The sequence below is a fragment of the Mobula birostris genome, chromosome 15, assembly GCF_030028105.1.
Source record: "Mobula birostris isolate sMobBir1 chromosome 15, sMobBir1.hap1, whole genome shotgun sequence".
In the NCBI taxonomy this organism is placed as follows: Eukaryota; Metazoa; Chordata; class Chondrichthyes; order Myliobatiformes; family Myliobatidae; genus Mobula; species Mobula birostris.
The window spans coordinates 29,915,433-29,930,146 of NC_092384.1; the positions used below are offsets into that span (position 1 = coordinate 29,915,433).

At 42.4% G+C, this 14,714-nt stretch overlaps 1 protein-coding gene across 2 annotated transcripts in view; it reads left to right on the forward strand.

The window, feature by feature from the left end:
• The window catches only part of dpep2 (dipeptidase 2), a 61,789-nt gene that overhangs the window by 7,330 nt on the left and 39,745 nt on the right, over positions 1–14,714 (forward strand). For both annotated transcript variants that reach the window (XM_072279542.1, XM_072279541.1), the window contains exons 4-6: positions 4,434–4,563; positions 4,673–4,814; positions 10,286–10,355. In XM_072279542.1, the coding sequence (XP_072135643.1) occupies positions 4,434–4,563; positions 4,673–4,814; positions 10,286–10,355 (342 nt within the window). The remainder of the gene's footprint in view (positions 1–4,433; positions 4,564–4,672; positions 4,815–10,285; positions 10,356–14,714) is intronic.

The window sequence follows — 14,714 nt, forward strand, 5'->3', positions numbered from 1 at the left end:
GGTTGCTGGTACTGTAAAGTGTTGTGCTAACCACTACACTACCATGCCGCTCCTGTTGAAATGACCAGGAGAGTATAGTGAATATTCATAATAAATGTTACCTCGATCATTTTGAAATGAGAGGGTGCTTTGGTTTGATATGATAGCTTACAGCTATGGGTTGATTAAAATGAACACAATCTTGGAACAATGTGCAGCGGATTCTGCTTAACTGGGCCAATAGTTAATTGGGACAGCTGTTTATTTGGAACAACTCCTAAAGGGCAAAAACTAATTGAGAAAATAGCCGGCGTTCTCTTTGTTTACTCGAGACAACATGCTGTTCAGTTGGGGCAAGAGACTGTTATCGAATAGATTCTAATTAGCGTTAGTCGTGTGCACTTGCGTGACTTTTAGGCACAACACTGCTTGCTACTCTGTGTTAGAGTGACCAGTTTTTAAATAGCGTCACTTGTATGTGCTTGTGTTCAAACAACAGTGATTTTTGTTAGTGATAGTTGGTGAATAATAAGTAGTAAGACAATTCAGAATTTCTAGCTCACTGCAGTTTCAAACATTCAGGCTTGGAGATGCCAGAAACAGCCAAGAGTGAAAATGAAACAATTTCACTACTTCAAGCAACACACATCAAAGTTGCTGGTAAACGCAGCAGGTCAGGCAGCATCTATAGGAAGAGGTACAGTCGACATTTCAGGTCGAGACCCTTCGTCAGGACTAACTGAAGGAAGAGCTAGTAAGAGATTTGAAAGTGGGAGGGGGAGGGGGTGATCCAAAATGATAGGAGAAGACAGGAGGGGGAGGGATGGAGCCAACAGCTGTACAGGTGATTGGCAAAAGGGATATGAGAGGATCATGGGACAGGAGGCCCAGAGAGAAGGAAAAAGGGGGAGGGGGGGAAACCAGAGGATGGGCAAGGGGTATAGTCAGAGGGACAGAGGGAGAAAAAGGAGAGAGAGAGAAAGAATGTGTGTATATAAATAGATAACAGATGGGGTATGAGGGGGAGGTGGGGCATTAGTGGAAGTTAGAGAAGTCAATGATCATGCCATCAGGCTGGAGGCTACCCAGATGGAATATAAGGTGTTGTTCCTCCAACCTGAGTGTGGCTTCATCTTTACAGTAGAGGAGGCCGTGGAAAGACATGTCAGAATGGGAATGGGATGTGGAATTAAAATGTGTGGCCACTGGGAGATCCTGCTTTCTCTGGCCTATGCTCTGTCCGCCATGGGGAACGTAACCCTTGCTCTGCTTGGAGGTTATAATTTGATCACAGCAGTTGACAACTTTCACCGAATATTTCCACACTGAATTGCCGACACACTTTTCCTTGTCAAGGGTAAGGCAGTAGAAGTGATCTCAGAACTTTCTGTGGATGTAGACTCTGATTGAGAGACCTCTTCTCCCCACCTCTCTTCCTTCGCCCCTCTTCCTCTGCCTTTCAGCGAATTTCCTTGCATATATGTTAATCATTTTTATTTCTGCAGAGATGCTATTCCCCAAGGAAGGGAGCCACTCTATTACCCCCATCTGGAAACAATACATTGGAGCAGACACTATAAAGTTCAGGAAAGGTCCTCCGTGCTGCTGAGCCATTTGCATTTATGACAGTAATTTAGGTAGAGTTGAACTCAAAAAGAACCGAGCTGACAGCAAATCATCGTTAGCGGGGTCGGCACAACAATGTGGGCCGAAGGGCCTGTACTGTGCGGTACTATTCTATGTTCTAACTGCCAGTTACCTACTCAGTTGACTTACATTGCAAACATTGGTGGATTTTCCTTGCATGCATTGATGCCCTGAACAATATAACACTAGCATGATTTACCTGACAAGTGTTCATGAGCTGTGAAGGTGCCAGTGATTACTTTTTTTTTGTCAATTTATAAAGAAACTGAGCACAGTAAGTCATTCAGCATATTTTTGTTTTTAAGTCATCACTTTAAATCCAATTATTCATAGGTGAGGGTCTGGACACCATTTATAAAAATCCTTCATTTTTGTGTCATACCCATTTTCAGCAGCACAAAGTTTTTCATCCTTAAGTACACTATGAAATGTATCTTAAAAGGAAAGGGAAGTTTATTAGCTTAAGTTATGCTGCCTCTTTACACTGACTCTTGGGATTTTTTTTTTGTATCTGATCATGCAAAATCTTAAACTAGCATATCATCAAGCGTAGTTTTGGTATAATTTCCCATTTGGTCTCAAAGTAGAAGTTTTTTCCAGAAGTAACACACATAAAATGCTGGAGAAACTCAGCAAGCCAGGAAGCATCTATGGAAAAAAAAAGTACAGTCGATGTTTCTGGCCAAGACCCTTCTGCAGGACTCCAGCAGTGTTTGTTTTTAGTATCCACCTTGAGCTTTGCTGAAAGATTTGTAGTGCCTTTGATATGGAAGGAAGAGAGGATGTAGAGGAGAGTTAAAGGTTGCTCCTGGTCATATTTCACATCACCTGGCAATCCAATCTGTAAAATTTCCTGGAGTGGGGAAGACCTTGGTGTGGATAGCAGGAGACAAAATACACAGACATATTTAGATGTTTAATCAGCTCATATTCAAGTCAATTATTCATATTAGTCTGAATCACTTGAGGTACTTAATGAATACTTTGCTTCAGTATTCACTACGGAAAAGGATCTTGGCGATGGTAGGGATGACTTGCAGTGGACTGAAAAGCTTGAGCATGTAGATATTAAGAAAGAGGATGTGCTGGAGCTTTTGGAAAGCATCAAGTTGGATAAGTCACTGGGACTGGATGGGATGTACCCCAGGCTACTGTGGGGAGCAAGGGAGGAGATTGCTGAGACTCTGGCGATGATCTTTGCATCATCAGTGAGGATAGGAGAGGTTCCAGAGGATTGGAGGGTTGCAGATGTTGTTCGCTTATTCAAGAAAGGGAGTAGGGATATCCCAGGAAATTATAGGCCAGTGAGTCTTACTTCAGTGGTTGGTAAGTTGATGGAGAAGATCCTGAGAGGCAGGATTTATGAATATTTGGAAAGTCATAATATGATTAGGAATAGCCAGAATGGTTTTGTCAAAGGCAGGTCATGCCTAATGAGCCTGATTGAATTTTTTGAGGATGTGTCTAAGCACAGTGATGAAGGTAGAGCCGTAGATGTAGTGTATATGGATTTCAGCAAGGCATTTGATAAGGTACCCTATGCAAGGCTTATTGAAAAAGTAAGGAGGCATGGGATCCATTGCTTTGTAGATCCAGAACTGGCTTGCCCACAGAAGACAAAGAGTGGTTGTAGACAGGTCATATTCTGCATGGAGGCTGGTGACCAGTGGTGTGCCTCAAGGATCTGTTCTGGGACCCTTATTCTTTGTGATTTTTATAAATGACCTGGATGAGGAAGTGGAGGGACGGGTTAATAAATTTGCTGATGACACAAAGGTTGGGTGTGTTGTGCATAGTGTGGAGGGCTGTCAGATGTTACAACGGGACATTGATAGGATGCAAAACTGGGCTGAGAAGTGGCAGATGGAGTTCAACCCAGATAAGTGTGAGGTGGTTCATTTTGGTAGGTCAAATACGATGGCAGAATAGTATTAATGGTAAGACTCTTGGCAGTGTGGAGAATCAGAGGAATCTTGGGGTCTGAGTTCTTAGGACACTCAAAGCTACTACGCAGGTTGACTCTGTGGTTAAGAAGGCATACGGTGCATTGGCCTTCATCAATCATGGGATTGAATTTAAGAGCCAAGAGGTAATGTTGCAGCTATATAGGACCCTGGTCAGACCCCACTTGGAGTACTGTCCTCAATTCTGGTCGCCTCACTATAGGAAGGACGTGGAAACCATAGAAAGGGTGCAGATGAGATTTACAAGGATGTTGCCTGGATTGTGGAGCATGCCTTATGAGAATAAGTTGAGTGAACTCGGCTTTTTCTCCTTGGAGCGACGTAGGATGAGAGGTAATTTTATAGAGATGTACAAGATTGTGAGAGGCACTGATTGTGTGGATAGTCAGAGGCTTTTCCCCAGGGCTGAAATGGCTAGCACGAGAGAGCATAGTTTTAGGGTGCTTAGAAGTAGGTACAGAGGAGATGTCAGGGGTAAGGTTTTTATGCAGAGAGTGGTGAGTGCGTGGAATGGGCTGCCGGCAGCAGTGGTGGAGGCGGAAATGATAGGGTCTTTTAAAAGCCTCCTGGATGGCTACATAGAGCTTAGAAAAACAGAGGGCTGTGGGTAAAGCCTAGGTAGTTCTAAGGTAGGGACATGTTTGGCACAGCTTTGTGGGCCGAGGGGCTTGTATTGTGCTGTATGTTTTCTATGTTTCTACAAATGTACTTTTACAGGGAGCTTTCTTTTGCACACAGTAGAAAAATAAGTTCCACTTCTCTGTTGCTCTATGTTTGTTAATTGTGAACAGCATTCATGAAGTATATAAAATAACTACAATGAGGCATCATGTTCCTTTACAGTTGTGGTCTGCATATGTTCTATGCTCCTCCCAGAATAAGGATGCAGTTCGCTTAACCCTGGAACAAATCGATGTCATCAAACGGATGTGCAGGAAGTATCCAGAATTTGAATTTGTCACATCTTCAGAAGGTACCTGTTAGGATCATGTCAATGTGGCTCATGTGGATCTTTAACATTTCTGAATATATGCAAGTGATGAAGAGTATTGATGTCAGCTTATTCTCTTGATTTAATCTAGCCTTGAACAACACTAAAAAGATAGCCTGTCTGATCAGTATTGAAGGAGGACACTCAATTGACAGCAGTTTGGCAACCTTAAGAATGTTTTATGAACTTGGAGTACGTTCGATGTCCTTGACCCACAATTGCCACACACCCTGGTAAATATGCAAAATATTTATGGGACAAGTGATAAGTTTTCTGAGTCTAAAGAATTATCAGCGTGAGGATTTGGAGCTGTACTATTGTAATCCTGTTTCAGAATTGTGCAGTCTCAGAATTAAACGTGGTACCTTGCAGGATATAGGTGGAGCGCCTTCAACCAAAGGTACCTTGATTCATAATAAATGTGAATTCATTTCCATTTATTTGAAAATTGATTTGAATAAATATTACTGTTAATTTAGCGAGCTGATCATTTTAATGTTTCATGAACCAGAAAGGATAGCATGGAAGAAAGAGAGCAACTGCCCTGTATCTGGTATAACTCGTGAAACAAACTTGCTGATATTAAGTCATGATTAAATTGAACCCTATAGTCTCCAAAGTTATCACAGTCTCAACCCATTGACTTAAACTGCCCCTATTAATGCATAAAATTTAGCTATCTAAATCTGGAGACTGGCAACAATTGAACCATTTATTCTAACTCGTATTGTATTCCAAAAATCAGTAATACATTATTGCTTGTTCAGAGGGTGTGCACTGGATGTTCTTCCTGATTAAGAGTGGATTAGTGAAATTAAATACTTGTGTGAAATTTCTCATCAGCATTAGTGAATTTAGGACTGCTGTCAGATTCCAGTTTTGCTGTTTGGTGCCTGAGGTATGGGCAAATGATGAGGATACGTGGAAACCTGTTAACTCTAAAAGGGGATTGATTTGCTGCCTAATTTACTTTTCACACATTAATGGAAATTTAGCAAACCTTGTCCTGTACCTCTACCCGAGGGACCAATCACTCTTTTTAAGTTTTGGTGCTTCTCCCCAAAGAAAGTCACGTGGAATCGTAAGGTGGTTGTTTTCACTTGTACTGAGGGTTGAAAGTGAATGAGATTTATTACTACCTACTTACATAATGTGAATTTTGTAGTTTTTTGGCAGCAGTGCAAAGATATACAGTAAAATCACTCTACAGTAAATTACAATAAATAAATAAATTAGTGCCCCCCCCCCCCAAAAAAAGGAACAGTGAGGTAATTTTCATGGACCTTTCAGAAATATGACGAAGGAGACACACTATCTGCTGGATTGGTACTTGGTTTTGGCCTGAATAAAAATCAAAATGGCATCCTGACCATAAAAATAAGTAGTTAATAGAGAAAAAGATTCTGCTGATGTTCTTGAAAGTAAAGACTGACAATTCATTCCAAACTCATAAAATCTCCATACTTAGCTAGATAATTTCCTTTTAATTAATAAATGGCGTTTCGTGCATATTGGTAAGTCACTGTGTCAAGTGGCTGTGAAGCTGAGTGTAATAGTGTCCTAATCTTGCTAGATGTATCTCCGGGGCTATGCCAGATATGGACAAATTCGCCAGTTTCTTACATTCTTTTCCTTCTGGTTTATAAAGCACAAAACTGATCAACTCATTAACTACAAAAATAAATACTCTCCCTCACACTCCATATTAAAGTTGCCAATCAAACTATTGTGCTACATCTAAACAAAAACAGTGGCTGCTTGAAATCAGAATAAAAGCAGAATAAAGAGGACCTTCAGTGGTGAAAGCAAAAGAGTTAATGTTTCACACAAAGAAATTACAACAGACAATAATTATATATGAGTCAGTAGCTTGACCAACCAAAGCACTAAGCTTTGCATAATCTCTGACACCTCCCTGCTTTTTCTCAATCTCTCTGTCTCCATCTCTGGAAACAAACTGTCAGATATCTTTTATATACCCACTGTTTCCTACGATTATCTCGACTGTTGCTCTTCCCACCCTATCTCCTATAAAAATGCTGTTCCCTTTTCTCAGTTTCTTCACCTCTGCCACGTCTGTTTCCAGGACGTGGCTTTCCGTTCCAGGACATCAGAGATGTTCACCTTCCTTTAAAGAATGAGGTTTCTTTCCCTCCACTATTTATGCTGACCTCACCCGCATCTCCTCCATTTCCTGTACGTCTATGCTCAACCTATCTTGGCACCTCTTAACCACCTCTTGTCCTTAACTACCGCCTCATCAGCCTCCACATCCAACACATTATCCTTCCCAACTTCTGCCATGTCTAAAGGGACCCTACCACTAAACATCTTTGCCTCCCCCCACCGCCCCTCCCCTCCCCGTTTTCCATAGGGATCACTCCCTCCACAATTCCCTGGTCCATTCGTCCCTCCCCAGTTGTATCCCTTCCAGCACTTATCCCTGCAGAGTGCTACATTTACCTCTTCCCTCACCTTCAGGGCCCCAAACAGCCCTTCTAGATGAGGTACCACTTCACCTCTGAACCTGCTCGGGTCATCTGTTGTGTCTAGTGCTCCGGATGTGGCCTTCTCCATATTGGCGAGACCTGTCGTGAATTGGGGGACCGGTTCGACGAGCATCTTTGCGCCATCTGCCGGGAATTAGGACTTCCAGGTGGCCAAACATTTGAGTTCTGATTCCTATTCTCATTCTGACGTGTCACTCCACGGCCTCCTCTTGTGCCAAGATGAGGCCACCCACTGGGCGGACGAGTAGCACCTTATATTCTGTCTGACATTCTTCAACTGAATGGCATGAATATTGATTTCTCCTTTCAATATATAAAAAAAACCTCTGCCTCACCCTTCCCTCTTCTTCTATTCCTGACTCTGACCTTTTACCTCTTCTCACCTGCCTATCACTCCCCCCTGGGTCCCCTCCTCCTTCCCTTTTTCCATGGTCTACTCTCCTCTCCTATCAGCTTCCTCCTTCAGCCCTTGACCTTTCCACCCAGCTGGCTTCATCTGTCTCCTTCCTGGTAATCAATCTCAAATATTATTTCTACACTTTTGGAAGAACACCTCTATTCAGTCTGCAAGGGTGACCCTGAGATTCTAGTTGTCCTATCACTTCAGTTCTCTGTAGCATTCTCACACTTTCCTCTTTGCCCGTGGTCTCCAACATATCTCTACCAGTGACCAACATAAGTGTGAACTATAACTTTTCATCTTCCATCTGGGCACATCACAACTCTTAAGCTTTAATGTTGTAGCCATTTCTGTTTTCTTTCTCTCTCCCTCTCTCCACAGATGTCAAATGTCAAAGTAAATTAATTATCAAAGTCATCTTGAGTTTAATTTCTCTTGCATACTCTTCCCTGTCTCTTGCATACTATAAGCTTACTGACTCTCACAGCTATCTGGACTATTCCTGTTCTCACCTTGTATCTTGTAAAAATGCCATCCCCTTCTCGCAATTCCTCCATCTCCGCTGCATCTGCTCTCAGGATGAGGCTTTTCATTCCAGGACGAAGGAGATGTCCTCCTTTTTTAAAGAAAGGGGCTTCCCTTCCTCCACCATCAACTCTGCTGTCAAACGCATCTCCCCCATTTCATGCACATCTGCTCTCACTCCATCCTCCCGCCACCCCACCAGGAATAGAGTTCCCCTTGTCCTCACCTACCACACCCCACCAGCCTCCGGGTCCAACATATAATTCTCCGTAACTTCCACCACCTCCAACGGGATCCCACCACTAAGCACATCTTCCCCCCCCCCCCCGCTTTCCGCAGGGATCGCTCCCTACGCGACTCCCTTGTCCATTTGTTCCCCCCATCCCTCTCCACCGATCTCCCTCCTGGCACTTATCCTTGTAAACGGAACAAGTGCTACGCATGCCCTTACACTTCCTCCCTCACTACCATTCAGGGCCCCAGACAATTCTTCCAGGTGAGGCGACACTTCACCTGTGAGTCGGCTGGGGTGATATACTGCGTCCGGTGCTCCCGATGCGGCCTTCTATATATTGGCGAAAGCTGACGCAGACTGGGAGATCGTTTCGCTGAACACCTACGCTCTGTCTGCCAGAGAAAACAGGATCTCCCAGTGGCCACACATTTTAATTCCATGTCCCATTCCCATTCTGGTATGTCTATCCACGGCCTCCTCTACTGTAAAGATGAAGCCACACTCAGGTTGGAGGAGCAACACCTTATATTCCGTCTGGGTAGCCTCCAGCCTGATGGCATGAACATTGACTTCTCTAACTTCCGTTAATGCCCCACATCCCCCTCGTACCCCAGCCGTTATTTATTTATTTATATACACACATTCTTTTTCTCTCTCTCCTTTTCTCCCTCTGCCCCTCTCACTATACCCCTTGCCCATCCTCTGGGTTCCCCCCTCCCCCTTGTCTTTCTCCCCAGGCCTCCTGTCCCATGATCCTCTCATATTCCTTTTGCCAATCACCTGTCCAGCTCTTGGCTCCATCCCTCCCCCTCCTGTCTTCTCCTATCATTTTGGATCTCCCCCTCCCCCTCCAACTTTCAAATCTCTTACTATCTCTTCCTTCAGTTAGTCCTGACGAAGGGTCTTGGCCCGAAACGTCGACTGTACCTCTTCCTAGAGAAACATAGAAACATAGAAAAGAGATGCTGCCTGGCCTGCTGCGTTCACCAGCAACTTTTATGTGTATTGCTTGAGATTCATTTTCTTGCAGAATTTACAGGAAGGTAAAGAAATTTAATAGAATTTATGAAAAACTATACATAAAGACTGACAACCAATGTGCAAAAGAAGACAAATAGTGCAACTTAAAATAAAAAAAGTGATTATTCTTCTCCCTTCCAATTTTCTCTTTTTTTTCCCCTTTCCTCATTCTAATTATTGTAATTTTCATCTTGACAAGCTTAGTCTGCACCCTACCACAGAGACCCCTTACTTACTCTTCACCTTCCTCTGTAAAGATTAAAACGTATTTGTTATTTCATTTTTCCATTTCTTATGGAGGATATTTGCCAACTCTTTTACTCTCTTCCTGGATGCTGTCCAAACCACTGATGGCTTCTAACAATGATTGCCATTTCAATGGACCATATAATGTAGGGAAATGTCCCATGACACTTCTCAGAAACACAAGGAAAAAGTGAGATCCCGGCATCCAAAGAAGGTTCTATAATGAGTGACTGAGAATTTGGCCAATGAGGTTGATATATGAAGAGCCAAAGGGGTGAGGGAGTGGCTTTCGATGATAAAGGGGGAAATGTGGGTGTTTATGCACAAATCTAAGAAATTACAGTTTGGCTTATTGATTGCGAGAAGCTGAAAGACAACATAGCTGCAAATGTCTCCCTCTTTAACTTCACACAGGATGTCTGTGTCTTTAACTTCTCGCATGTCTGACCATAAACAGGGAGGGCATTAAAGATTTTGATGTTCTTTATCTGAAACCTGATCTTAATACAATGGAACAGTGTTTAGGAATATATACAGTATGTGTACTCATTGAAAAATCAGAATTCATCTCAGACGTGAAGGTGGAACTCCCTCTTTATAGTCTGCTTGAAATGCCTTAGAATATGTTGTTATGACTTCATGCATTTAATGCTAGATAGACAGATCGCCATATTTATTTAGAAATGTGCAGAAATCTTTCATGGTGTTGACTATATTTTAGATGTTATCTCTTAGTCTGAATTTAAAGCACAATATTTACTTTTTCAGGGCGAAAAGTGCAGTAATTAGTCGTGCTAACATTTATGACATAAACACGAATTTAACACAGTTTGGTCAGGTAAGATTTATGTTTTGAATAGACGTTTATGTTCTGGCATTCTTGAGCAGAGATGATTTCACTATTATATATTCCTCCCTGTGAGCAGCCCGTGTTAACTCCGGTACCCCCATTTTGTAAGAGTCATAATATTTTCTGCATTCTGTATCAAGCAGTAAGGACGATATGCCAGAGGGAGGAAGGTCCCATTCCTGGCAATTATAAAACTAGATTGATTACACTGTGTATATTCTCCAATGCCATGCTCTTGTAAGGAAATCTATACATTAGACACATTTTGGAGAAAGGCAGGCAAATGATGTTGACTACGATGTATTTCAGTTACAGTGAAACTTTGAATATCCTTGAGATTGTGTACTTTGGGGGGAGGGGGAGAAAAGGCCCACGCAGAGATATTATGAGATCCAGTTATTTGTTTTAGAGCTCTACAATCAGAGGGTGCTGAATTAATATTAAGTTCAAAGTTCAAGATACAAAATTCATTTCCAGAACACAAATGTAAAGGAGAATGTAATACAGTAATTGTTTCTTTGGATTCAATGCAGCACATATAAAACAGAATAATAATTTAAAAATGCAATAAATGTAAATACATAAGATAGCTTTACATCGATTGTATGTCCATAAAGTGACACTGGGCACAGGAATGTCTGCTTGTAAAGTGACTGATAGGAAATGATAAAGTCGTGGTGGTGTGGAGGGGTGGTTAGTGGTGGAGATGCTGGTCAGCCTTACTGCTTGGGGAAAGTAACTGTTTTTGAGTCTGTAGGTCCTGGTGGATGCTACGTCATCTCCTCCTGATGGGAGTGGGACAAACAGTCCATGGGGGGTGGGGGTGGGTTCCTTCATGATGTTACTGGCCCTTTTCTAGCACCTTTTTGTATAGATGGCCTTGAAGCCTGGTAGACAGGTGCTGGCAATGCATTGAGCATTTAAAAGAATTATGTTGAAAACATTTACATTTAACCACCATAAACACAATGTGGTAATTGTAAGCAATGAATTGTAAAGAAATGAACACAATTGAAGGGGAGAGTGATTGGAATGATCTTTACTCTGATTAAACAGATGGATTGAAATTTATTTAATTCCTACAAGTTTTACACTTACGTATCGTCTGTTTTTACTTCAAGTTCGTATGGAGAAACCCCTTCCCCCCTTCTCCAGTCCTCGTACTTCTTCCTCCTCTTCCCCCTTTCCCTCACCTACTTCATCTAACTTCTCACCTTTCTTTCCAGTCCTGCTGAAGGGTCTCGGCCCAAAACGTCTACTGCTTACTCTTTCCCATAGATGGTTGTGCTCTGAGTTTGGTTAGTGCTTGTAAGCAAAGTTATCATTCTTAATCAAGAAACACTCAAACTTTAACTTCATTCATCATTGATATAAAATTCTGGGCAGTTACTTTATAATTATACAGTAATAGTGTCTATTTACATTCATTAGCTTTCAGTACATTTAGTTATGAAAACAAGAAACACTCTGAGTGGAGCCAAAATATACAAGAGCCATCTATCCCACATGATGATATGCATTAATATTCCAAATCTTTCTGTTGTACTCAGTCATAACTCATTATTCCTTGAATTGCTGAAAATTACTCGAACAGCAAACCCCTGGACTCAGCATTAAACCAGCTGTTTACTCTGCTTGAAGACTCCGTGCATGGTACAAGGTAAATGTCACAGCTCCTACTGTATGTCTATGATAAAGGGAAGTTGGTAGGGGGTGGCCACGGAGAGATTCTCCTTAAGTAACACCCAGAAGTAAGTACAGGTAGATCACCTCGTTAAACACACTTACAAGTGTCCTAACCTAGTGTGTAGCTGGCTCTTGGCATTGATTTGGGTGGTGTTGTTTTTGGACCCTTCTCCTCCCATTAACTTCAACACTTGAGGTACCATTGTTATTTCATTAATAATAGATTCTAGAAGTTCCTTTAACTAATGTCAGGCCAGCTAGTCAGTAGTTCCCCACTCTTTTTCTTCTCTTTCCCCCCTCTCTCCCCCCTCTCTCCCCCCTCTCTCCCCCCTCTCTCCCCTCCCTCTCCCCTCTCTCTCCCCTCTCTCCCCCCTCTCTCCCCCCTCTTCCCCTCTCCTCTTCCCCCTCTCTTCTCCCTCTTCCCTTCCTCCCCCCTCTCCCCCTCTCTCCCTCTCTCCCTCTCTCCCCCCAATGATTGTTCATTAGTTCAATCAATAGAGATTTAGTTGATGAATTTTCCTATATATTTTACCCTCTTACATGTAAGTGTCTCTGTAGCAACTTTATTACCCCTTCTGTTCTTCTATTCCATCTACACCTTACGTGAAAATGGTGTAACCAGGAAGTAGAGATGCCAGTCCTGTTTCACTGTAAACTTTCGTTTATCAATCGGTTCCTTACAAGAATTGAGCACCACATTAAAACTGCCATGTTCCAGTGACCAATACTGTAATTTCGGTGAAACTGAAGTCTTGTCTTGCCCCACCCCACAACCTTTCCCTGAAAACCTGCTTCACTCTGTAGGTGCCTCAACTGTCCAAAGGGCGACAGCTGGAATGTATGATGACCTGAACCACTAGGTTCAATTTCCTGCTTTGCAAGATTGTCCCAGAAAGAGTGGTGTTTACGTGTTCCACTTTGTAAATGTTTATTTGTGTTCCTTTCCGATTATTCATTATGTAGCACTGCAAGCAGCAAGTCCATATAAGTATACCATATTTTATGTTATTTCTCAGCCAGTATTTGAAGCATATTGAAATACTTGTAAAAAAGTTAGAGGTATTGGAATTTAAATGAATTAGAGTTTGTTCAAGTTTAATGGTCATTCAGCCACACACAGTATTAGAGCCAAACAAAATAGCATTTACCTGGAGCCAGGGTTCAATACACAGTACCAACTGTCACACACAACGAACAACACACAGCACGTAAAATTATGATAGCAGAAAAACATAGTTACTAAATATATAAAAAAAGATAACAAATGCTAGTAATACAAACAATATTGCTTACAATTTTGTTCTGACATAAACAAAGATCAGTTCTGTATTATAATCTAAAGTACCTTATTTGGAAAAGTGTTGAGATTATTAAGGAGAAGATTAAACTTTCTTCCATGAATGTTTGTGCTAAAATTAAACAACATTTGTACTTTTAGCCTGGAGTGAGGAAGCCACTGGTGTGATATATTGTCAAATCAGGTGCACTACCAATACTATATTAAGGAGGTAATGGGGAAGGATACAACTAGTGCTTGGATTTAGATTCTGAATTGGAGAAAGGCCAGTTTTGATGGCATCAGGAAGGACCTGGAGTTGAGGATGGGTTAGGTTGTTTTCCGGGAAAGGGATGTGGGAGGCTCTTCAAAGTGAAATTTTGCAAGTACAGCGATTATAAGCTCCTGTAAGAATAAAAGGTAAGGCTAACAGGTTTAGGGAACCTTGGTTTTTGTGGGATATTGAGGCTCTGGTTATGGAGGAGGTAGTGCAGAACAGTATAGGCAGGCAGGAACAAATGAGGCACTTGAGTATAAGAAATGCAAGAGAACATTTAAGAGGGAAATCAGGAGGGCTTAAAGAAGGCATGAGGTTATCCTGGCAGGCAAAGTGGAGAAGAATCCCAAGGGCTCTTAAAGATAAATTAAGAGCAAAAGGATAGCAAGGGGCAAAAATGGTCCTCTGGAAGATCAGCTTAGTCATCTATGCATGGAGCCGAAAGAGATGGGGAAGATCTCAAATGGACTTTTTGAATCTGTATTTACTCGGGAGATGGACACAGAGTGGATAGAACTGAGGCAAAATAGTAGAGCGGTCATGGACCACATCTGATTACAGAAGATGAAGTGCTTGCAACCTTGAGGGAAAGGAGAGTGGATAAGTCCCCAGTGCTGACAAGGTGCCCTCGCAGGCCTTGCGGAAAGCTAGTGCAGAAATTTCATGGGCCCTGGCAGGGGTATTGAAAATAGCCTTAACCACAGGTGTCCTAACAGAGGTCTGCAAGATAGGTATTCTAAGGGGAAAAGGATATATAAGTATTTGATTAGACAGGGCCTGATTAGAAACAGGCAACATGGCTTTATGCATGGTAATGTAATGGCCCTGTCTGTCCAAGTAGACAATGGATGTGCTCGGTTTAGTTCCGAGGCGCAGACATGGGCGATGAATATGGAGATCCTGGGCTGCCCGGACATCAAGATCCCCCTCTTGGCCTCATGGATGTGGTCCAAAGGAATGCGAAGCAGTACATTTGGCATCAGTTTGGCTGCGGGAGCTGCCGGGGGCGGGTGGGGGTGACGTGATGCGTCATCCAACCGCCTTAGGGGCTCCACTCCGGATTTGTGTAGGGTTTACTCCTTAGCCTGCTCTTCTCCTGAAGATACCC